General features: G+C 46.0%; 1 protein-coding gene across 3 annotated transcripts in view; it reads left to right on the top strand.

The window, feature by feature from the left end:
* The window catches only part of LOC126239154 (regucalcin-like), a 123,645-nt gene extending 108,497 nt beyond the window's left edge, over positions 1 to 15,148 (top strand). For all 3 annotated transcript variants that reach the window (XM_049947841.1, XM_049947840.1, XM_049947839.1), the window contains one exon: positions 14,848 to 15,148. In XM_049947841.1, the coding sequence (XP_049803798.1) occupies positions 14,848 to 15,072 (225 nt within the window). In that variant the 3' untranslated portion in view covers positions 15,073 to 15,148. The remainder of the gene's footprint in view (positions 1 to 14,847) is intronic.
* The last annotated feature ends 10,440 nt before the right edge of the window (positions 15,149 to 25,588 follow it).

The raw sequence follows: 25,588 nt of genomic DNA, 5'->3' as shown, positions 1-25,588 counted from the left end.
TACTCAAAGATATTATACTCATTCCATCTTGCGGTTGGCAACTATCGACTTTATTTTCTGGATTTACCCTGATCAGACGTTTCACTACCGCCATCTGTCTATGTGTGTATCACTATCCGATGTCCTTTGTCACCTCTGTGTGTTTTGCCACCAGAGTTTTCGTAATGCAATCAAGAAGAGAGAAGTCTTAAATACATTGGTAGACAGAGCATGACCTGTTTCTGACGAAATTATTCATCTGAAGTACGCGTTCCGAAAGAATGGCTATTGTTCATGTGATATGAAGTCAGTGTTCTTCAAGGAAAAAAACGTGAAAATGTTAAACATCTACAGGATGGGTCACCAATTGTATTCCCTCCTTTCTATGGTGCCACATCCAGGAAAATAGGTAGTCCTGGGAAGACAATGTATAAGACCTATTTTCGAACCTCCTAAGAAGATAAAGGAGATGCTATGTCCTGTTAAGGACAGTGTCGGACTCAACATCCCTGGTATTTATAACAACCCTTGTGAGTGCGGAAGCAGTTACATTGGTTAGTCCATCCGTACCGTTACCGAATGTTGTGCAGAACATCGATGGCATATTAAAAATCGAGAACTGAAAAAATCTCTGACGAAACAAAAGTTTCGTTTCAGGCTCCTACATACTGGGATTGTGTAATTGAAAAGGCTGTAGAAATAATGTTTGAGGCGAATTTTAACCGTGACAGCGGATGTAATGTTAGCGGTGCGTGGAAGTAAACTCTCGATAGAGAAGCAGACGTTTGTCTCAAAGTTTTCGCTATTACAGGAGCGGCGGCGCCACCAATGTAGACGCTGGTACCATCTGCGACAACCTTAGATAATTACCAACCAATCACAAGCCGTCTATGGACTACATAAGTCTACCAGAGCAGCAATTAGGACAGGGAGTTGTTCTTGAAGAAGACTATTGAGCTAATTGTCGAAAGCTCGAGGTTTTATCCTGAATTGACGCTGAAAGAATTCAGAGGATGTCTATACAACAGTGCCATCACGAAAGAGCTAGTTCTAATATTAAGTAATTTGTTCCCTTTTAGGGTTTGACATCCATATTCCAAATTTTTTCTGTAGTATGGACCGACTGGTCAAGAACGTCTTGAATAGCGTCAACTGCCTACAGCGTTAATCCTCTGTGTACCTCTGCATGGCTGCTCTACAAATCACAATTAAGTGCGTGGCAGGCGGTTCATCAAACCACCTTCACACTAATTCTCTGTTATTTCCCTAACAGCGCACAGACAAAACGAACATCTATATCTTTTCGTGCGAATGCCGATTTCTCTTATTTTATTATGATGACCGTCTCTCCCCACGCAGGTTGGCGTTAACAAAATGTTGCTGTGTTCCGAGGATGAAGTTGGTGACTGAAATTTCGTGAGAAGATCCCACCGCAACGAGAAACGCCTTTATTTTAATGACGTCCACTACAGATTCTGTATCATGTCCGTGACAATCCCTCCCCTATTTCTTGATAATACAAAACGTGCTGCCCTTCTTCGAACTTTCTCGATGTACCTACTCCGTTAATCCTATAGAGCAAGGTTCAAAAATGGTTCAAATGGCTCTGAGCACTATGGGACTTAACATCTTAGGTCATCAGTCCCCTAGAACTTAGAACTACTTAAACCTAACTAACCTAAGCACATCACACACATCCATGCCCGAGGCAGGATTCGAACCTGATACCGTAGCAGTCACGCGGTTCCGGACTGAAGCGCCTAGAACCGCACGGCCACCGCGGCCGGCTATAGAGCAAGGATCCCATACCAAGTAGCAGTACTGCAAAAGAGGACGGACAAGCGTAGTGTAGGCAGTCTCTTTAGTAGACATGGATTCTGCCGATAAAAATGTGTTTGGTTTGCCTTCCGCACAACGTTGTGATCGTTTCAATTGAAGTTGTTCGTAATTGTAATTCCTAGGAATTGAGTAGAATTGACAGCCTTAAAATTTTTGTGATTTATCTTGTAACCGAAATATAATGGATTTATTTATACTCCAGTGGAAGACCTCACACTTTCCCTTATTGTGAGACAACTGTCATTTTTCACGCCATACAGATATCGTGTCTAAGTCATTTTCCAATTGTTGATGATCTTCTGATGACAGCATCATCTGCAGTCTAAGAGGGCTGCACAGATTGTCTCCTGAAACGTTTATATAGATAAGGATCAGCAGAGGGCCTATAACAGTACCGTGGGGAACGCCAAAAATCACGTGTTTTACTCGATGACTTTCCGTCAGTTACTACGAAACTGTGACCTCTCTGACAGGAAATCACGGATCCAGCCGCATAGCTGAGACGACATTCCATAAGCACGCAATTTGATTACAAGCCGTTTGTGAGGTACGTTGTCAAGCCTTCTTGAAACCTATAAATACGGAATCAATTTGAAATCCCTTGTCAATAGCACTCAACACATCGTGTGAGTAAAGAGTTAGTTGTGTTTCACAAGAAGAACGTTTTCTAAAGCCGTGTTGATCGTCACTAGACCTTTCTCTTAATAATCTTCGAACACAATATATGTTCCAAAATCCTGCTGCATATCGACGTTTATGATATGGGCCTGTAATTTATTGGATTACACCTATTTCCATTTTTTAGTACTGGTGTGACCTATGCAGCTTTACAGACTCATGTGTGAATTTAAAAGCCAACATGGTACCCAATCCGACGTGGTGGGGTCGTTATGTACCCTTTCAGTTGAGCCTCTTGACAACACAGGGATCACACGTGTGAAGCCTGAGCTTCTAACTTCTTACGCTTTTCAGGAACCTCGACAATGGCCATCGCGCCAGATGACCTTTGGTGCTGCTGGGTGGTGCATGTGAGGAGAACCCTTTTAATGGGGAAGGTGGCATCAGGACGGATCTTTCCCACATGGCACGCATCAGACTAAACCAACATAATGGCCCTACTGATTCGGCTATCTCAACAGATAGGCTACCCCGAGGAAAGGGAGAAGACTGGGAAGAAAACAATTTGTCCATTAGCTGGTGTGTACTATAAGAGAGGGAAATATCTTACAGTGACGAAACCATTATTTTTCGTGAAACAAATAGAAGTCAAATTTGGAGAAGTGTACTCATTACACCAATTTTGGCTAAAGCTTCCTCTGTCGCATAATCTCAAGCATTTCAGACATGTGGAAGACTGGGTGACAAAGCAGTGAGCATTACTCCACATAAAACTTTGAATATGACACATGGAATTATCTTTCACTGAGACCTTACACTCCAGACAGACAAGGAGTTACGAGCTAATATAGAATGGCAAGGCGTACATTTTGTCCAGCGTGTACAGAGGGGTTGAAAAGATGATACAGAAACTTCCATCTCGCATTTGCAGGAAAAGACCTCCCAGAAAATGTTGAAGTTGTAGTGTGCAGGCGTGACGTGAAACCTTACGCCCCACTGCCCATGAGATATATCTGATGCTTATAATGCTTTGGACATGTGTCATCGTGCTGGATAGCGGACCGAAAATATGGAAACTGTGGAAGATCGCTTCGCGAACGTCGCCCTTGCAAACAACTGCCTTTGTGTGTAACAGTACAGAACACCATCCTCCTCGTTCGCCAGCCTGCCAAGTATTAAAAAAAAATACAAGAATATAAATCAAAACGGTAGAAACATTCAGTCAGTTGGCAGTTGATGGTTGGACTGTTGACACCAAAGATTACAGATTGTCTGAGTTAACCAGTTATGTTGGTCACTGTTGCGCTATATATATGGATCGTGTAAACCCATTCAGCATCAATTACAGCGAGAAGATGGCGCACTGAAGCGCCGAAACTGGTAACTACTGAATAAATAAGATCATAAGGATGGTTGTAGGCGTATTATTTTCTTAGAATAGTGAACAGCCATGGTCCCCAAGACCTCCAGTCAAAAAGATATACAAAAACTTGAAGGCCATAATAGGGTTAATGGCGACAGCAGAGAGGACGACGCTCGGGACAGAACCCTGAGGCTGACCGTTTTCCTGTATAAAGGTGTCTGACAAGGCTGAATCCACATGCACCTTGAAAACATGGTATTTTAAAAATTCCTGAAGGAAATGGAGCATGTGGCCACAGAAGCGCCACGTGTAGAGAATGCGAAGGATACCTGTCTTCCAGCATGTGCGGTAGGCTTCGTCCAAATTGAAAAACACGGCGTCAATCTTATATTTCCGCAGAAAAACGTTTATGACTTTGGTTGACAAAGTGACGAGATGGTCAACTGCAGAGCGGCGCGCTCGAAATCCACACTGTGCAGCGGTTGGTAAATTGCGAGAATCGAGCCACCATACCAGCCGGGCATGAATCATACGTTCCATCACCTTGAAAACACAGCTGATGAGAGAAATGGGGCGATAACTATAAGGAAGGTGTTTGCCCTTCCGAGGCTTAGGTATTGGTATGACAGTGGCTTCACGACAGCGTCTGGCAAACGTGCTCTCCACCTAATTGCGACTGTATGTATTAAGGAGAAAGTGCTTGCTCGCAAGAGAAAGGTTCTGCAAACTCTGAATGTGAACATCGTCCGACCCTGGGGTGGAGGACTGGGATGAAGTGAGAGCATGATCCAGCTCCCTCTTAGTGAAGGCGGTATTGTAGTACTCACGATTCTAAGAAGAGAAGCGTATCGCCCGAGCCTCCTCCACTCGTTTCCAATGGAGGAAGGAAGGGTGATAGTGGGAGGAGCTCGAAATCACCGCAGGTGTTGGAGATACCAATAAGTTCCACGGTGACTTCGTCTGCTACTGTCAGGCCGGAAACTGGGAAATGGGCTTTGGTCCCTGAGTGCCACCGGCAGTTGGCCCACACGACGGAAGAGAGAGTGGAACTATTAAAAGAACTAGTGAATGAAACTCAGCTAGCTTTTCTGCTATCCTGAAGAACGCGCCGACACTGTGCACCCAAATTTTTATAGCGAATGCAGTTTTCCATCGTAGGATGATGGTTAAAAACGCGGAGAGCACGTCTCCACGCGCGAACAGCGTCGCGGCACGCCTCAGCCCACCAAAGGAGCGAGATACGGCGCTGTAAAGAGGAAGTGCGAGGGATGGAACGTTCTGCGGTGGTAAAGATATCGTATGTAAGAAATTCTACTTTGTCACCACAACTGGGGAAATGTGGTTCGTCGAAGGTGGCCATGGAGGAGAAAGCCTCTAGTCAGCCTTAGAAACCTGCCATTTGGGTGTGCATGTGGGTGGGGTAAGAGTCATCAAAAGGAGAGCACACGGGAAATGGTCGCTCTCGAACTTGCCAGTCGAGACAGAAGGCAAGTTGTGCAGAGTAGAAGGATAAGTCGAAATGAGAGTAGCTGTGCGTGGAGTCTGAAAGGAACGTGGGTGCTCCCATGTTAAGGCAGATGAGGTTGAACTGATTGAGAAGGGCAGCCACGAGGGCACGTCTCTGGCAGGTTCTGGGAGAATCCCGAAGGGGATGGTGTGCATTGAAGTCACTGACCAGCAGAAATGGGTTGAGGTATACGATAAATCGCACAAATCTAATGTCGATTCCACTAAATACCTAGGAATTACAATTACGGGCAACTTAAAATGGAAAGTCCACATAGATAATATTGTGGAGAAGGCGAAACAAAGACTGCACTTTGTTGGCAGAACACAGAAAATGAGACAAACCCACTAAAGGGACAGCCTACATTACACTTGTCCGTCCTCTGATGGAATATTGCTGCGCGGTGGGGGATCCTTAACCAAGTAGGATTTACTCAGGACATCGAAAAAGTGCAAAGAAGGGCAGCTCGTTTCGTGTTATCGCGTAATAGGGGTGAGAGTGTCGCTGATATGATACGCGAGTTGGGGTGGCAGTCACTGAAACAAAGGCGATTTTCTTTGCAGCGAGATCTGTTTAGGAAATTTCAATCACCAACTTTCTCTTCTGAATGCGTTAATATTTTGCTGACACCCACCTACGTATTTAGAAATGATCATCATAATAAAATAAGACAAATCAGAGGTCGAACGGAAAGATGTTCCTTTTTCCCACGCGCCATTCGAGCGTGGAATGGTAGAGAAGTAGTATGAGAATGGTTCGATGAACCCTCTGCCAGGCACTTAAGTGTGAATTGAAGGGTAACCATGTAGATGTAGATGTAGAAATGGGTTGAGGTAGTTGCCAAATAAGCTAGAGGAAGTCTGCCCTGGTTGCAACCGTTGATGGAGGGATGTAAACGGTACAAAGAGAAAAGGTCAAGTGAGGAGAGAAAATGCAACCTGCAACAGCTTGTAGCCGGCAGTCATGGAGACTGATTTACTATGAACGCCACCATGGATGAGCAGCGTGACTCTCCCATGAGATGGATTGCCGTCCTCGGGGGGAAGATCAAAGCAGACTGCGAAGAAATGTGGGAACTCAAAAGCGGATGTGAGAACGCAATTTTGTATCCTGGAGGCAGAGAACAAGCGGACGCTACCATTCTAAGAGCAGCTGTAAGTCGACTTTGTTGGACTGAAGGCCGCCAAGCTCCCATTGGACTGAAGGCCGCCAACATCCCATTGGAAGGGAGTCATGGCGAAAAAAGGGAGGAGGGAAAACATGAAGTGCTGTCATCTCGGCGTCTGTCGAGTGCCAGCCTTGAAAGACTCTCTGCTACAGGGCACAGAGGCTGGCGGATCCTGCTCCATGGAATCTACAAAGGCATCGGCATTCTCCTCCTGTCGATCTGCAGCGTCCAGTGCAGGAAAACACCGGCGACACGGAGGTCGGCCAGGGAGGGTATCACGTGGCGACACCGTCGAAGAGGATCTCCAAGTCGATGAAGGAGGAGACCGTTTGCCTTTGCTGATTACTTGGAGCCTTTCCAGTTGGGAGAGGAAGATTCAGATGTTTGTTGGCTAGAAGGGCATAGGATGTCTTCATGGCAGTATTCCTACTGTCCTTTCCAGCCTGTTGGTCGTGTATGAGGTTACTTCACCCAGTGAGGTGAAAGTTCAGTAGCTTGTTGCACAGCTGGAGGAGAAGACAGGGATGCTACCATGACACTGGGCGATTTTACAACCGTGGTGCTGAATTTGAAGTTGCATGCCTACATGGCTAAATCCTTCGTGGACCGAGAAGCTGCAAGAACAGTACTGTAAGTGCCACATGGTAGAACGCAGGGTTTCCGACTAGCTAACAACTTGCGAGCGACCGAGTAAGGCATTTTTTCCTTCACCCAGGTGTCGTGGACAGCCCGTTCATCGAGATACACGGGACAATCCCGGGAGGAGGTTGCGTGGTCGCTATTGCAGTTGATACAGTGGGGAGCAGGAGGCAGACAAATGCCCTCATGAGCATCCCTATCACTGGTTACACATTTGGCCGGGTGTCGAGAGGACATTCAAGTTGGTCATAACGATGGCATTGCTAGCAACGCATCGGGTTCGGAATGTATGGTCGGACTGTGATAACTTGATAACCTGCTTTGATCTTTAATGGAAGAACCATCCTATCAAAAGTGAGAAAAAGAGTGTGTGTGTGGGCACTAAGGAGGCATCTACCTTTTTCATCACATGATGGATTGCAATGACACCCTGATCAGAGAGGAATGTTTGCATCTCAGGGGAAGAAAGGAAAACCAATCCAATCCAAACACAAGGTGTAGCACGAGTCGATACACGGCTCAAGTCCATTGAGCAGCCTAGTGTAAACAACACCATGTGAAGAATGCAGCTTTCGATGGGCCTCGACACGAACAGGATAGCCATGGAGGAGCGAAACTGCAAGCAGTAGTTGTGTCTGAGAATCAGTAGTAGTCCCCAAAAGCAATGTTCTATTGCATAGACAGGAGCAGGATTTCATAGGGCCAGCAGTTGTATCAACACCTTTCTGAATAATAAGCGGATTTACCATAGCAAAGGACAGACTAACTTCAGTATGTGAAACCACGAGGAACCGTGGTGCAGCTGGAAGCGTCTTTGGATATTTAATCTCATTCCGTTTACATTTAGTAGACAGACTATGAAGATGATGATACGCTCATTGCGCGAAATTCCTCATGATTTCCAGCTTCCGATGGTGCACTCCTTCCAACTGGGGGCTCCCCTCAGAGGGGGAGCACCCAACTTAGATGATTTTTCACACCTCAGGTCACACCACCTGTACACCCAACTCAGGGACCAATTGGCAATTTGTGAAGGTACCAGCTCAGGCCGTCACCATTCCCTGGGCCTGACCTGTACCAGGGAGTATGTGCGGACCCTAGCTGTCGACGCGGGGCTGGGAATTACGCGTTACCGAATTACCTGTTACGCATCAGACGCATGGCCAGCCTTCAGGAGTGTACAGGGAGGAAGAAGAAAAAGAGGAACCTTAAACGCCGAAGCAGAGGAAAAATAAGAGAAGGGGAATGTAGAGAAAAAAGAGCGAAAAAACGATGGAGAGGCTGCCTGATGTCAGCCTACTGAAAATGCAGAACACATTTCCAAAAACATCCCAGACATATTCCCAAAGGGAAGGGAAAAAGAATAGCTAGACTAGCAGCACGGAAGGGAAAAGATCCTGCAAAGGCTGGGGCCCCTTGTTAGCGAAGCATGAACTCGCCAAAGAATGGTGAGCCCTGGGGGGATTCATGCTGGTTGCTGACTCCAAGGTAGCTCAATAAGTTTCTTTATTTTTTTTATTTCGCTTCTGGACATAATGATTTGGAGTGGTCGGGTAATAAGTGACATCCTGCGTTGCTTCGCACTACATATATCTCGCGCAAAGACGAAGGTAAAATCAGAGAGGTTCAGACAGAAGCGTATCAACAATCTTTCTTCCCTCAGACCATTCATTACTGGAACATGAAAAGGTTGACTAGAGAATACCTTAACCCAGGTATACTGCGACTGTCGTGGTTACTTTTACCAATCATACACGAGAAGTTTTATAGCTCTTTGCTGGATCTCAGTTGGGAGTTCAGTACACACTGTTCAGTGATAAAACTTCATCCATACATGCTAAATGGTGCCATGTAGTACCGATTTTCTGGCGCAACAGTTGGAAAAACCTGCTGCAACTTATAGTTGTATACGAAAAAGTGAGTTACAATCAGGTTGCACAAAATGCACCTATGTTATTTAATGGCAAAGCGATCAGTGTTTTCAACTAATTTGTGTGTGTTAGTCCATTAATACTCTGAACAAATAGTTTTTTCATCACATGTGTATATCTTCCTACTATATTGCTGTTTTAGGGTGATGTACATGATTTCTCTTTTTTGGAGATACTTTGACCACTGGTTATTGTTACCCCAGGATTACAGATACACAATTTATTAAACAGTATCAGTATTGATGCCAATGACAGTGTGGAACTGAGTAACACATACATCGGTATGTAGACGAAGGCTCATTTCTAATTGTTAATGTGCCTACAGCTAAGAAAAACAGAGGTAAGTTATACATTGCTCAAATTGCAAGCTGTTGTGGTTCAGGCAGTAATTCAGGTATAAAATATAATGTCAGTTGTCTCCAGAAACAAGGAATGAAGTTTGTTTGGCCACAAGTGCCAGATAAGTGAACAACAGAAGCTTTAATTCTAACTGCAGTGGATATTTTGAAACGAGGATTTAGCTTGAGATGGATGAAATTGAATGTATTTTGCTCAGCTAAATTTTGAGCTATGTTTGTGGTACTCCATCTTAGCACCTTTCATTAAAATTATTTAAAATTTTGATGATGGATCGTATTGATTTGAATACCATGTGTGGTTTTTTTATGAAATTTGATAAAGCACTTAAGAAAACTTTAGGTCAATATATATGTTTCTTCGTGGTCAAGGTTTCATTCTGTTTTTGAAATACTGACTGCAAATGGTTTGGTAGCTGACAGTTTTGGTGGATCTATAGGCCGGTCATTATACACCTCATATCCATGCTGACTTTGGCCACATACATTTTTTCCCATCACTTCCTCCCCATTTTACGAATTTTATTGTACTAATTAGTATGTAGTCCCTTGATACAAGCCTCTATGTTCACTAATATAAATACCACAGACGTTAAAAAAACCTTTGAATCTGAAAATCGGTAAAGCGTACCCAATATACATGATTCGTTGATCGATTCACGCATTATATGACGTGTTTAAATACAGCTTTTAAAACTGTCATAATATACACTGAAAAGCCAAAGAAGCTGGTACACCTGCCCAGTATCGTGTACGGCCCCTGTGAGCACGCATAAGTGCCACAATACGACGTGGCATGAATTGACTAATGACTGAAGTAGTGCTGGAGGGAATTGACACCATGAATCTTTCAGGGCTGTCCATAAATCCGTAAGAGTATCGTGGGTGGAAATCTCTTCTGAACAGCACGTAGCAAGGCATCCTATAATTGCTCAATAATGTTAATATCTGAGGAATTTGTTGGCCAGCGGAAGTGTTTAAACACTGAAGAGTGTTCCTGGAGCCACTCTGTATCAATTCTGGACGTTTGAGGTGTCTCATTGTTCTGTTCGAATTGCCGAAGTCCGTCGGAATGCACGATGGACATGAGTGGATGCTGGTGATCAGAGAGGATGTTTACGTACGTGTCACCTGTCACAGTCGTATCTAGACGTATCAGGAGTCCCATATCACTCCAATTGCACACGCCCTGCACCATCACAGAACCTCTACCAGCTTGAACAGTCCCCTGCTGACATGCAGGGTCCATTGGTTCATGAGGTTGTCTCCACACCCGTACACGTCCATCCGCTCTACACAATTTGAAATGAGACTCGTCCGACCAGGCAACATGTTTCCAGTCATCAACAGCTCAATGTCGTGTTGACGTGCCCAGGCGAGGCGTAAAGCTTTGTGTCGTGCAGTCATCACGGGCACACGAGTGGGCCTCGGGCTCCAAAAGCCCCTATCGATGATGTTTCGTTGAATGGTTCGCAGGCCGCCGCTGGTGGCCGAGCGGTTCTGGCGCTACAGTCTGGAACCGCGCGACCGCTACGGTCGCAGGTTCGAATCCTGCCTCGGGCATGGATGTGTGTGATGTCCTTAGGTTAGTTAGGTTTAAGTAGTTCTAAGTTCTAGGGGACTTATGACCTCAGCAGTTGAGTCCCATAGTGCTCAGAGCCATTTGAACCATTTGAATGGTTCGCACGCTGAGGCTTGTTGATGGCCTAGCATTGAAATCTGCAACAATCTGCGGAGGGATTGCACTTCTGTCACATTCAACGAATCTGTTTAGCGGTCGTTGGTCCCGTTCTTGCTGGATTTTTCTGCGGCCGCAGCGGTGTCGGAAATTTGATGTTTTACCAGCTTCCTGATATTCACGGTACACTCGTGAAGTGGTCGTACGGGAAAATCCCCACTTCATCGCTACTTCGGAGATGCTGTGTCCAACCGCTCGCTCGCTGACTATAACACCACGTTAAAACTCATTTAAATCTTGATAACCTGCCGTTGAAGCAGCAGTAACCGATCTAACTACTGCGACCGACACTTGTCATATAGGCGTTGCCGACCGCAGCGCCGTATTCTGCTTGTTTGCATATCTCTGTATTTGAATACGCATGACTATACCAGTTTCTTTGGCGCTTCAGTGTAAAACTGAATGAAATGTCCAGCAGTTCATAGTAGCTGTTTTTATTGAACTCTGCTAAATCAACTTCAATAAAAACAGCTACTGCGAACTATTAGACTTTTGATTCAGTTTTATATTTTAATAATTGTAACACCAGTAGATACATGGTGGTCCATTGATCGTGACCGGGCCAAATATCTCACCAAATAAGCGTCAAACGAAAAAACTACAAAGAACGGAACTTGTCTAGCTTGAAGGAAGAAACCAGATGGCATTTTTTAAATAGAATCCCCAATTTTTATTACATATTCGTGTAGTACGTAAAGAAATATCAATGTTTTAGTTGGACCACATTTTTCGCTTTGTGATAGATGGCGCTGTAATAGTCACAAACACATGGTTCACAATTTTAGACGAACAGTTGGTAACAGGTAGGTTTTTTAAATTAAAATACAGAACGTAGGTACGTTTGAACATTTTATTTCGGTTGTTCCAATGTGATACATGTACCTTTGTGAACTTATCATTTCTGAGAACGCATGCTGTTACAGCGTGATTATCTGTAAATACCACATTAATGCAATAAATGCTCAAAATGATGTCCGTCAACCTCAGTGCATTTGGCAATACGTGTACTCAACAGCGAGTAGTTCGCCTTCCGTAATGTTTGCACATGCATTGACAATGCGCTGACGCATGTTGTCAGGCGTTGTCGGTGGAACACGATAGCAAATATCCTTTAACTTTCCCCACAGAAAGAAATCCGGGGACGTCAGAAACGATGAACGTGCGGGCCACGGTATGGTGCGTCGACGACCAATCCACCTGTCATGAAATATGCTGTTCAATACCGCTCAACCGCATGTGAGCTATGTGCCGGACATCCATCATGTTGGAAGTACATCGCCATTCTGTCATGCAGTGAAACTTCTTGTAGTAACATCGCTAGAACATTACGTAGGAAATCAGCATACATTGCACCATTTAGATTGCCATCGATAAAATGGGGGCCAATTATCCTTCCTCCGATAATGCCGCACCATACATTAACCCGCCAAGGTCGCTGATGTTCCACTTGTCGCAGCCATCGTGGATTTTCCGTTGCCCAATAGTGCATATTACGCCGGTTTACGTTACCGCTGTTAATGGCGCTTCGTCGCTAAATAGAACGCGTGCAAAATAGTCATCGTCTCATAATTTCTCTTGTGCCCAGTGTCAGAACTGTACACGGCGTTCAAAGTCGTCGCCATGCAATTCCTGGTGCATAGAAATATGGTACCGGTGCAAGATGTTGATGTAGCATTCTCAACACCGACGTTTTTGAGTTTCCCGATTCTCGCGCAATTTGTCTGCTACTGATGTGCGGATTACCTGCGATAGCAGCTGAAACACCTATTTGGGCATCATCATTTGTTGCAAGTCGTGGTTGACGTCTCACATGTGGCTGAACACTTCCTGTTTCCTTAAATAACGTAACTATCTGGCGAACGGTCCGGACACTTGGATGATGTTGTCCAGGATACCGAGCAGCATACTAGCACACGCCCGTTGGGCATTTCGATCACAATAGCCATAAATCAACACGATATCGACCTTTTCCGCAATAGGTAAACAGTCCATTTTAACACGGGTAATGTATCACGAAGCAAATACCGTCCGCACTGGCGGAATTTTACGTGATACCACGTACTTATAAGTTTGTGACTATTATAGCGCCATCTATCACAAAGCGAAAAAAGTGGTCCAACTAAAACATGCATATTTCTTTACGTACTACACGAATATGTAATAAAAATGGGGGTTCCTATTTTTTAAAAAACGCAGTTGATATCCGTTTGACCTATGGCAGCGACATCTAGCGGGCCAACCACAGCGCCATCTGGTTTCCGCCTTCAAGCTAGACAAGTTTTGTTCTTTGTAGTTTTTTTCGTTTGATGCTTATTTCGTGAGATATTTTGCCCGGTCGCTATCAATGGACCAAACTGTATACACCTGATATAGTGTATGAAGTGGTCAATCAGTTATGTGTAACTACCTCAGCTGTGACTGCCCTTGTTTTGAAATCATCTCTAAGGTATACCTGGTTTACGGCAGTACAAAAATGCCTGCTGCCACATACTAACAGCCCCCCCCCCCACAAATTCTATAAGTCCCTCCAGATACTTGAGTGTCATGCACTCCGCCTCGCCTTCCGTCTATGCCTCCCGTCCCCCACGCGGATCCTCTATGATCTCATTCCTTTCCCCCGTCTGCTCCTATTCCTCGAACATATCTGCATCCTCTACACCTCCCGCCGTCTTGAACCCCCGCACCCCCTGGTTGCACCTCTCCTCTCCGATCCCCGCCCCCTGCCACGTCTTCACCATTATGTCCCCCCTACTCTCCATCTCTACACCCTACATCTCCTTTCCCAAGGTGGCTTCCGTCAACTCCCCCTCCCAGATGATGCCCTCTCTCCCTCCATTTATCCCTCCTATCAACTCTGATCCTCACTCCCCCTCCTTTCCTCTGTCCTTTCCCTGGGCTCCCTCTTCCCCCCTTCCATCCTGTTTTCTCCCCACTAAACCTCTCCCTACCTCCCTTGTCCCCCCCCAAGTCCTTTTGTATTCCCCTCCTCTGCTTACCCCACTCCCTGTCGCGCCTGCCCAGCGCCCCCAACCCCTCTTATGGGTCCTCATCCTCCATCAGCTCCTTTCCCGGCTCCCCCCCTTTTTTTATTTTCCCGTCATCTGTCCAGTTTCCCCCCACCTGCTCTCGGCTGTGGTCTGTCACATTTGACAACTTTTTATTGCAGTGTTCCAGTGACTGTTCAGTGTTGTTCGTCTTTCTCGTGTTGCGAACAGAAATCATGCTGTCGCTGGGTGTGAATTTTATGTCTTTTGCAAACAGAAACCAGACTGTCGCCGTGTTTTTTTTAATTGTCTGTCTATTGTTTTACCTGTCTGCTTTGTATGTATTTTCTTAGCGTCATCATCCCTCTGTTCTTTGTTTTAAGTTCCACGATTTCTTTTCGCCATGTTACTCTAAGTCTCCGATTTTATCGCCTGTTTTTATTATTTATTCTCTTCATCTTTCTCACAAAGTCTTTAGGCTGAAGAGCGGCATACTAAGCTGCTGCCAGCCCGCCCCCTTCAGGGGGGGAATTGAAATTCAATAAAGGAAAAAAAAAAAAGAAAACATACTAACAGATGGCTCGCGGAATAAAGATGCTGATGTAACTACAGCTGCTTAATATACCAACATGTCCCTGTTGTATCTTCATTTATTTGCTGTCTATTTATTTTTAAGCGGGGCAAGTACCTGCTGGACAGGAGAACAATGATAGCCGGTGTTGCAGGTGATCCAGGTGGACCCACGCACTGGCAGGCTGCTGCGGCGGGTGGAGATCCCGGCGCAGAACGTGACGTCAGTGGTGTGGGGCGGCGCAAGCCTCGACGAGCTTTTCGTCACGACTGCCTCCTTCGGCCTGGACCGCCCCGAGGAGCATCCCATGGCCGGCTGCACCTTCCGCGTCACCGGACTCGGCGCCCGCGGACTCCCCGCGCAGTCCGTCGTCCTCTGAGCGCGTCTTCAATCGGTGTTGCAGAGATTGGCGGCAATAAATAAAAGACCTCAGTGCAGGCCTGATGATACGCTATAAGATCAAACTATTTTATACTATTGTTACTTGTATCCAATTAAAAAAATTCTTTAAAGAAATTCTGTCGAAATGGCCTATTAACCTCAAAAAGTCTTCTAGCGGACGAGACTCATCCAGTAGGTGGTAATGCACCGCATTTCCCAGATTTTTAATTTCAGTTTGTTCATTTTCGGCTCGAGGACACACAGCCATCTCACTAGTGGAAAAACGATAAGACACTGTGGTTGAAACGACTTTCGTGTCAGTTATGACCTTACGAATGTAAAGACAACACGACACTAATTCCCCGAGCAGAGAAAATCTCCGACCAGCCTGGGAATCAAACCCGGGCGTCTTCGGTTAGCATCCAGCTGTTCTGACCCCACAGTTACACAGGAGTACGATCCGTGGAACCGCTACACTCACATTAAATATCTCTTCACAGTGGATACGACTTTCGTGTCAGTTATGTCCTTACGAATGTAAAGACAACACGACACTAATTCCCCGAGCAGAGAAAATCTCCGACCAGCCTGGGAACCAAACCCGGGCGTCTTCGGTTAGCATCCAGCTGTTCTGACCCCACAGTTACACAGGAGTACGATCCGTGGAACCGCTACACTCACATTAAATATCTCTTCACAGTGGATACGACTTTCGTGTCAGTTATGGCCTTACGAATGTAAAGACAACACGACACAAATTCCCCGAGCAGAGAAAATCTCCGACCAGCCTGGGAATCAAACCCGGGCCTCTTCGGTTAGCATCCAGCTGTTCTGACCCCACAGTTACACAGGAGTACGATCCGTGGAACCGCTACACTCACATTAAATATCTCTTCACAGTGGATACGTTCCCTCTTCTCCGCGTTGATCTTGCAGAGCGACATTGTTCAAGTTCGCTGCGACTCCTGGGAGCATGTCTAGATTCTCTGCGATGCCTTCCTTTCTCGCATGTGCATGCAGAAGCACTTCACACATGAGGACTGCTGTTGTACGCGCTTTTTCATAGCCAAGTATGGGATTTATCAGAGGCCTAACTAGCCTATGGCAACCGGGGAGCCATTATTGTGCGGGCGCGGTCTTTCTGGCTGGCGGAAGCCAGAGGGAAAGCGAGGCGCCGTACCAGAGCGAAGAAGAGAATGAGAAGGATGAAGAGATAAAGGAGCAGAAATGAAACGATCGTATGGCATTGGTGGCCAGGAGGCCCCATGCGGGGGAGTTCGGCCGCCGTATTGCAAGTGCTTTTTAGTTGACGCCACTTTGGCGACTTGCGAGTCAGTGATGATGGAGGACACACAACACCCAGTCATCTCGAGGCAGAGAAAATCCCTGACCCCGCCGGGAATCGAACCCGGGAGCCCGTGCGCGTGAAGTGAGAACGCTACGGCAAGACCACGAGCTGCGGACAAACGAGTAGAAGAATAACGAAGACTGAAATGAGAAGAGGGCAGGTATGTATGAAAGGAGATCTTGAGGAGATTGGGACTGGACTGTACTGATCAACAGTATTGTATTATTTCTTGCACAGCGACGCTTGTTTCTGGTTTTTGGCTGCTAGATGGAGTCATTCTCGTTATGTCAAATGAGCCAACTATAATATACCTTTCATTTTGGCAGTGTGCCAGTTTATTGACTGGAGTAACATTATTTGTTCGGTAGCAGTTCTTCCTCTCCATGAATTTGTTTCCATGCTACTCTCTGTTATTTTCTATTCTTTTATCGAGAAGAAGCATGCAATATCATTACCTTTAGTTCTGGAGCTCTATGGAGGAGTAATTGAATTTAGCGTTATTGGTGTCATTGCTTACTGCACAAGTCACTGGGTTTCAAGCCTTAAGATTATCAAACGTCTCTCTGAACACATGGTGCAGCTTAATCAGAATCTTCATGCGTCTTTATTAATTCCAATTATTTCGTTTAACATTTCACGAATTTATTCTAGTATACCATGAGCGATCCTGCAGGCGGCCATTAATTAATTTCAAAAACCTCCCATAAAAGTTGGCGCGCATTGCACTGAGGACAGCCAATACTTCATTTACAGGAACTAGAATTTTCTCTACTTTTGTTTTATTTGAACTAGTGAATGCCTGCAGAAGTAATTTCAGTTTAAAAATCCAAAGATAATTAAAACCTTAATTAAATACTTTACAAATGCATTCTGAAAAATATACCTCCTAATTTTATGCGAAAAATCTTAAAGCTCTTTAAATAAAGCAAACGTTATTAACATTCTACATCTTTATTCTTCACGTCTACGTATTATGACCAATGTCCACTGCAAAACTGAATGCTTCCCTGTGGTGTTGCGGGCGGTCTCATGACACAGTAAGGAAAGAAAGTAACCGGTTCAAATGGTTCAAATGGCTCTGAGCACTATGGGACTTAACATCTGTGGTCATCAGTCCCCTAGAGCTTAGAACTACTTAAACCTAACTAACCTAAGGACAGCACACAACACCCAGCCGTCACGAGGCAGAGAAAATCCCTGACCCCGCCGGGAATCGAACCCGGGAAAAGTAACCGGAAGAAAGACGAATGGGCAGTCATTATAGCGAAGATTATGGCCGCAAATGCGGAAATCCACTGATTTAACCGATTCTGGCAAAGGACACATTGCTATGGCCCTGCGGCTGAAAACAAGAACCTCTGAAACGGGGAATCTGGTCGTCTGATCGCGTACTACTGTCATGAGCATCTACAGGAAGTGACTGAAGCATGATGAAATAACGAGTAAGCCATATGGTGTTGGACGGCCACGTCTCATGTAAAACATAGAGTTTGGAGGATCCTCCATTGTGTAATCCGGGACAGGCAGCCATCTGTGGTAGATCTGATGAGAGAGTACAATTCTGGTGCAGGCGCAAGTGTTTCGGAGCACACCGTTCAAAGTCCATTCTTGAACATGGGGCTCCACAGCACACGACCCCTATGTGTTTCTGTATTGAGCCAACGACATCATCAGCTAAGATTGCAGTGGGCACAAGATCACTGAGCTTGAACTGTGAATGAATAGAAACGTATCGACTGGTCGAAAGAATCGCATTTCTTGCTACACCAGGTCGATAGTTTTGTCCTTAGACGCCGTCATGCAAGTGAATAGCTGGCCGAAACGTGCGCCACGGCACAGATGCAGGTCGGTGAGAGCAGAATAGTTTTCGTGGGTGCACTTTGTTGGATTTCCACGGGATCTGGGTTACTAATCGAAGGCACCATTACAGCAGTGAACTATGTTAACGCTATTGCGGACTACCTACATCCCTTCATGTTTGAAGTCTTCCCTGACGGTGATGGTATCTTCCAACAGGATCACTGTCCATGTCGTATTGCCAGAATCATGCTACAGTGCTTTTGAAGACCATAACAGTGAACCCACATTGATGTCTTGGCCAGCAAATGCCCCTGGTCTGGACCCATTGGAACACTTATTGGATGCGAGCTGCATACCCACAAACCGCCATCTTGTAATTTGCCGGAACTGTGTGACCTGTGAGTAGATGTTTGGTCACACATACCTCCAGCGACCTATCAAGGACTTGTAGGAGCCATGCAAGTTTCCCCCTTTTTTTTAAAAAAAATTATACCAGGTGAGTAACTGTCCTGTTTATATCTTTTTAGTGGGTGAACGCCCCCAGTAGCTTAGTGGTCGGCACGACAGAATGTCAATCCTAAGGGCCCGGGTATGATTCCCCACTGGGACGGAGATTTTCTCCGCTCAGGGACTGGGTGTTGTGTCGTCCTGATCATCATCATTTCATCCCCATCGACGCGTAAGTCGCCGAAGTGGCGTCAAATCGAAAGATTTGCACCCAGCGAAGGGTGTACCTGACGGGAGGCCCTAGTCACACGACGTTTTCATTTTAGTGGATGAAGAGTACCACTGTCAACTGACACCCAAACACGTGCAGTGCAAACCATAAGGATCCAGGAAAAGCAAATCAAAGGCAGTCGTTCAGTGCACCACCAGTAACTGCATAAATACACTCCTGGAAATTGAAATAAGAACACCGTGAATTCATTGTCCCAGGAAGGGGAAACTTTATTGACACATTCCTGGGGTCAGATACATCACATGATCACACTGACAGAACCACAGGCACATAGACACAGGCAACAGAGCATGCACAATGTCGGCACTAGTACAGTGTATATCCACCTTTCGCAGCAATGCGGGCTGCTATTCTCCCAGGGAGACGATCGTAGAGATGCTGGATGTAGTCCTGTGGAACGGCTTGCCATACCATTTCCACCTGGCGCCTCAGTTGGACCAGCGTTCGTGCTGGACGTGCAGACCGCGTGAGACGACGCTTCATCCAGTCCCAAACATGCTCAATGGGGGACAGATCCGGAGATCTTGCTGGCCAGGGTAGTTGACTTACACCTTCTAGAGCACGTTGGGTGGCACGGGATACATGCGGACGTGCATTGTCCTGTTGGAACAGCAAGTTCCCTTGCCGGTCTAGGAATGGTAGAACGATGGGTTCGATGACGGTTTGGATGTACCGTGCACTATTCAGTGTCCCCTCGACGATTACCAGTGGTGTACGGCCAGTGTAGGAGATCGCTCCCCACACCATGATGCCGGGTGTTGGCCCTGTGTGCCTCGGTCGTATGCAGTCCTGATTGTGGCGCTCACCTGCACGGCGCCAAACACGCATACGACCATCATTGGCACCAAGGCAGAAGCGACTCTCATCGCTGAAGACGACACGTCTCCATTCGTCCCTCCATTCACGCCTGTCGCGACACCACTGGAGGCGGGCTGCACGATGTTGGGGCGTGAGCGGAAGACGGCCTAACGGTGTGCGGGACCGTAGCCCAGCTTCATGGAGATGGTTGCGAATGGTCCTCGCCGATACCCCAGGAGCAACAGTGTCCCTAATTTGCTGGGAAGTGGCGGTGCGGTCCCCTACGGCACTGCATAGGATCCTACGGCCTTGGCGTGCATCCGTGCGTCGCTGCGGTCCGGTCCCAGGTCGACGGGCACGTGCACCTTCCGCCGACCACTGGCGACAACATCGATGTACTGTGGAGACCTCACGCCCCACGTGTTGAGCAATTCGGCGGTACGTCCACCCAGCCTCCCGCATGCCCACTATACGCCCTCGCTCAAAGTCCGTCAACTGCACATACGGTTCACGTCCACGCTGTCGCGGCATGCTACCAGTGTTAAAGACTGCGATGGAGCTCCGTATGCCACGGCAAACTGGCTGACACAGACGGCGGCGGTGCACAAATGCTGCGCAGCTAGCGCCATTCGACGGCCAACACCGCGGTTCCTGGTGTGTCCGCTGTGCCGTGCGTGTGATCATTGCTTGTACAGCCCTCTCGCAGTGTCCGGAGCAAGTATGGTGGGTCTGACACACCGGTGTCAATGTGTTCTTTTTTCCATTTCCAGGAGTGTATATACTGGAAGAAATTTTGTGCAAGTACACTGGAGTGTGTTAATGCTGGGAACATCAGTGAAGTGTATTATGGTATCAAAAGGGCCAGTGAGCCTACCCTGAGGAAGACTGTCCCACTAAACCCTCCATCTCATCCAATCGCCTGATAGGCACAGCTCACATGTTTTTGTTCCCCTCACCCCAATTAGGCAGCGTGGGATTTCCCCACCATTAGTGCCTTCCTATCTTCAAGTGCCCCCTCCATTATTTTTTGCGCTACTTTCGTGGAAAGCAGATGTGAAGTTAATGGCCTCTCAATCTCACTGCGCCCGATTATATCTCACTGAAAGAGGTGTGTGTTTTTGGTTCTTCTTCATCAGCATTCTTATTTTGTTCGCTTGATGTGCGAGTAATCCGAATTTTGTGAAAATATGTAGTATACTGAGCTCAGTATTTCAGGCACATTGTACCTGAATAAATAAAAGACCTCGTGTTCTCTTTTTTACACTTCATATTCTCCAAAGATATAGCTCACAATCATTACGATTTATCTAACTCACGTCATCTCTTATAAACACAGGAACTGCTGATGTGCAGTGATAAGGAAGACCCCATGGTGTCTGAGGATCTTGGTGTTGACAGTGACGCTGGCTCACAAGACGAGGTGAAAGAACGTGAAGACGATTCTGTAACGGAGCAAGATGGTGAGGATGCAGCTGAAGACGAAGAAAGACGAGAAAAAAAACACGAACTTTTATTTGCGAAGAGATAAGAAGGCCATGTGGCCAAAAAAGGACTCTGGAAAGCATCGCATCATCGCATTGGATCTCAAAACATCATCACTCACCTTCCTGGAGTCACAAGAAATGCTGAAAACGCTAAAAATTTAGTTGAATGTTGGAATAATTTATTCACTGACGACCTCCTTGACACAATGCTCAATGACACAGATCGATACATTCACAGATTTAATTGAACTAAGATCTTTTATTGGCGTTTTGTACCTCTCAGGCGAATATAGAGGGAATTATCAAAGTCTGGAGGAACTCTGGGGGACATAGGGCGACGGTGTTGAAAAATTCAGTCTCGTGATGAATCTCAAACGGTTTAAGAGTCTGATATGTTGCCTTCGTTTTGATAACCGAACTACCAGAGCCCAGCGGAAAGAATTTGACTGGCTCGTTCTTATTTTTCAAGTTTTCGAAAAGATCGTGGAAAATAATCAAAAGAGCTATTGAGCTGGGGATAACGTCACAATAGATGAAATGCTTCCCGGTTTTCGTGGCAGATGTGTTTTTCGGCAGTACATACCCACAAATCCAAATAAATATGGAATAAAATATTTTGCTCTTGCTGATACTAAAATGATATACATAGTTAACATGGTGATCTACGAGCGTTATTCAGAAAGTAAGGAACGATCGGTCGCGAAATCGAAACCACAGTGAAAATCTGATGAAGTTTTGCACAGGTGTGTTGGGCAGCATCTCTAGTATGTCCGTCGATCGCGTTAGGTTGTTCTTTTTAGTTCTGAGCGCACAGGGAGCACATAAAGATAACTAGAACGATAGTGTCTCCCGCCAAGTGCGAGTACCTGGTGCGAAATTTCGCCTGTAGCTATGCACCCAACATTACATAACTGTTGTGCGCTTTCTCCTTCAAGACAGTTCTCAGCCTCAGTCTGCAGAGGCAATGAAGTTTGCGCACAGACAACGAGCTTTAGGCCAGCGTAGAGAACTGGCGAAAAGAACTGGCGGCTGCCTTCTATAATGAGAGTATTGGGAAGTTGGTACAACGCTACGACAAACGTCAAGTCGGTTCGGCGACTATGAAGATAAGTAGCTGGAGGTTGTAACTGATTGTTGCAAGTAAAACAGTTTTGATTTTCACTGTGGTTTCCATTTCGTGACCTGTCGTTCCTTACTTTCCGCTTAGCTCTCGTATGTTGGACTACAGACTGCGGGTCCTTCCTGCGTCAGCAACAAACCGACTGAAGTTGGCCTGTGTTTGCGTCCTGCTGATAACGGGTTTTTGACTTTGACCTCAATGATTATTTGAAGACAAAAAACTTTCGTATAGCGGAACTGCCAGAAAAAATAAAAGACAGTTTCCATCAGACATTGTTGATGTAAAAGGGAAGACGCAGCACAGCAATATATTTGGCTTTAATGATGGGAAGGTTTTGGGTTCCTAGATCCGCACCAGAACAAAAATCTGATTCTTGTATCTTCGCTTCACAATGACAATGCCACTCATCCTGAATCTGAAGAGAAAAATGGACCAGAGGTAGTCTCTTTCTGCAGTTCAACAAAAGATAGCGTTGATACCGCAGATCAAATGTATGCTACTTACAGTGTGAGCAGAAACATAAAGCACTGGCCAATCATTTTTTTTACAATTCTGAATGTGGGTGGTATCTACTTCCAGGTTATTTACCTGGGAAATCAACTGGAGAAACTGCGTAGAGGAGTGTACCTAAAATCGCTGGCTCAACAACTTATTCTTTGAGAGATATGCGGAAGAAGTATGAAGAAGACTGGAATTCCTTCCAGCTTGCAAAGCCGACTCATAAAATATAGCCCCACAGAAGGAAGAAATCACCACCTCTCCTACATCTCAAAAGACGTAGCTGCATCACCTGAACTGAGAAGGATGTCAAGGTATGAATGTAGAAACTGTTACAACGTGATCTGCTTATCCCGTGCAAATATCGCCTGCCAAGTTTCCTTCTCTGCGTGTTTCTTCCGGTAATTCTGAGTGATTGTGAAAACATTAACACTAAAACAGCGACTTAAACATGGTGTTTTTCGATAAATTTAATGTTTAATAAAATTTATTTACTGCAAACTGTAACTATTCAGTGGTGGTTTCAAAATTTCGATCCTTTAGAGTTTGGTTTTTTTGTGCGTAATAAAAGGTTTCGTTAGCAACCAGGTCCGTATGTTTTGTTTCTACACATTCCTGAGAAAGCCGTTGAATATGTTTGAGGAACTAGAGTTGAAAATATCAGACGATAGGTGATTTCAAAATCTGTGCTCGTAAGTCTCCTTGCACCTGAACACAGAATGCGCCTGACAAAGGGTTGAGGCACAGTCGTCACAGATTGTAATCGCCAACTGCAACGACGGGCGAAACACTACTTGGGCCTCGACTCACATCCAACCAAAATCAGCCCAAAAGCAAGAGGAGTAATTTCTCAGTTGTCAACTTTCCACGAGCCTGATGCCGTGTCTATTAAGGAGGAGCTACAGAGAGATGATGTGTGGCTTAAATGTGGGAAATGCTCCGGTAGAGGCAACATCCACCCAGAACTTGTCAAACTGACACTACTCCTCCCACTGCTCTAAAGCCATTCATTCAAATGTTGAGGTAGGGGGAGCTGAGATACTGTGCCGCTGGGTATGTGCAAAGCCAACATCGTCGCTCTATACAAAGATCGCAATGATTGTAGTTGCAACCCCAGAATTTTGTTGGTAAGTATTGTCCAAAAAGAGTTTCGAGCTGAGCAATCTTCTATTCATACTGTCTTCACACTCCGGCAAATTCAAGAGTAGTACTGCGACCAGAAGAAGACACTGTTTAGCCGGCCGTGGTGGCCGAGCGGCTCTAGGCACTTCAGTCTGGAACCGCGCGACCGCTACGGTCGCAGGTTCGAATCCTGTCTCGGGCATGGATGTGTATGATATCCTTAGGTTAGTTAGGTTTAAGTAGTTCTGAGTTCTAGGGGACTGATGACCTCAGATGTTAAGTCCCATAGTGCTCAGAGCCATTTGAACCAAGACACTGTTTATTGCTTTCATAGACCTAAATATGGCATTTGACACAGTCGCCACAAAGGGACTGTAGGTTTTACTAGTGAAGATGGGTGTCCTCCAAAACTCCTGAAGATGATCAGGGTTTTTCACGACGATATGGAGGGTACTGTAACATTTGGTGGAAGCAATTCAGATGAATTTCTTGTGCCAAGAGTTGGTAGTAAGTCTGGGTACTGTTCCCCATCTTTTTTGGAAAATTCTTCTCATTAATTCTCAAATTATCTTTCGGGAAAACACATCTGGACATCATCTACATATCAGGGCTGATGAGAAACTTTACACCTCGCTACTTGGGTAGATGTGAATACCGTGAGAACTTACTTGTGAGCAACCTTTCATTCGCTGACGATATAGCTTTTGTAGCACATATTTAAGAGGATATTCAAAAGTTTATAGATAAACCTACTGCTGCGTGCAAGCTCTTCTGTGTCTGTGAAGAATGCGCAATGATATGCGGATGTGCCTCGTAACACAGGATGGCTCGCTATTGAATGTGTCGACAAATTCCGCTACCTCAGCTCGCTAGTGTCAGATCTCTCTATGGGCGACGAAATAAACGCGATAATTTGATTAAATCGTTCCGGGGATTGGTGGGGGGGGGGAGGGGGGTCAGCGGTGGCCCACGTTGTCAAGAACGTCTTCCCATTGCTCATCGCACTGCGAACTGTTGTTTTCTATCGCGGAATATGTGGGTATCAACGCACCAGGGAATGGGGTTGAGTCGTGCACGGCTCGCGTTTATCCCATTTATTGTTTGTCATCTTCTATTACGGTACTGCCGCCTCGTTTTCTTATTCCATTTACTGGCGTCACTAACTTCCTGTCTTACTTGCCCGTGAGCGGCAGCAGCAGCGCATATCGATAAGTGCACTGTCGTACCATCTCCGGAGCGACCAATAGTATTTCCGGGTCGTCGTGTGTCTGGCAGTCAGTTCGGAATGGACCAGCAGTGCAGTCGGAACGCAGCAGCAGTGAAGTCAGGGGACGGAGCGAAAGTGAGGTGCCGACAGCTAGTGCTCGCCGACCGCTGGCGACACACATGAACTGTGTCCGACGGAGGGAGATTGGAGCGGGACGACCGTTGGTTGGTCGTGCGGCTGGTCGTCTCATCGGCTGATGCATACTTGGTCCTTTCACCGTTTCCGGGCCTGAAGTTGCTCGGTTGGCGTAGAGCAGCGAGGAAATCTGCGAGGCGCATAGCTTGGCCGTTCCCACTGGCGGCATCTATGCAGAGTGTGTGGTGCTGTTCCCATTGCTA

The sequence above is a fragment of the Schistocerca nitens genome, chromosome 1 (assembly GCF_023898315.1).
Source record: "Schistocerca nitens isolate TAMUIC-IGC-003100 chromosome 1, iqSchNite1.1, whole genome shotgun sequence".
Taxonomy (NCBI): Eukaryota; Metazoa; Arthropoda; class Insecta; order Orthoptera; family Acrididae; genus Schistocerca; species Schistocerca nitens.
Note: the sequence above shows the minus strand (reverse complement) of the source record. Positions and strands in the feature narration are given on the sequence as shown.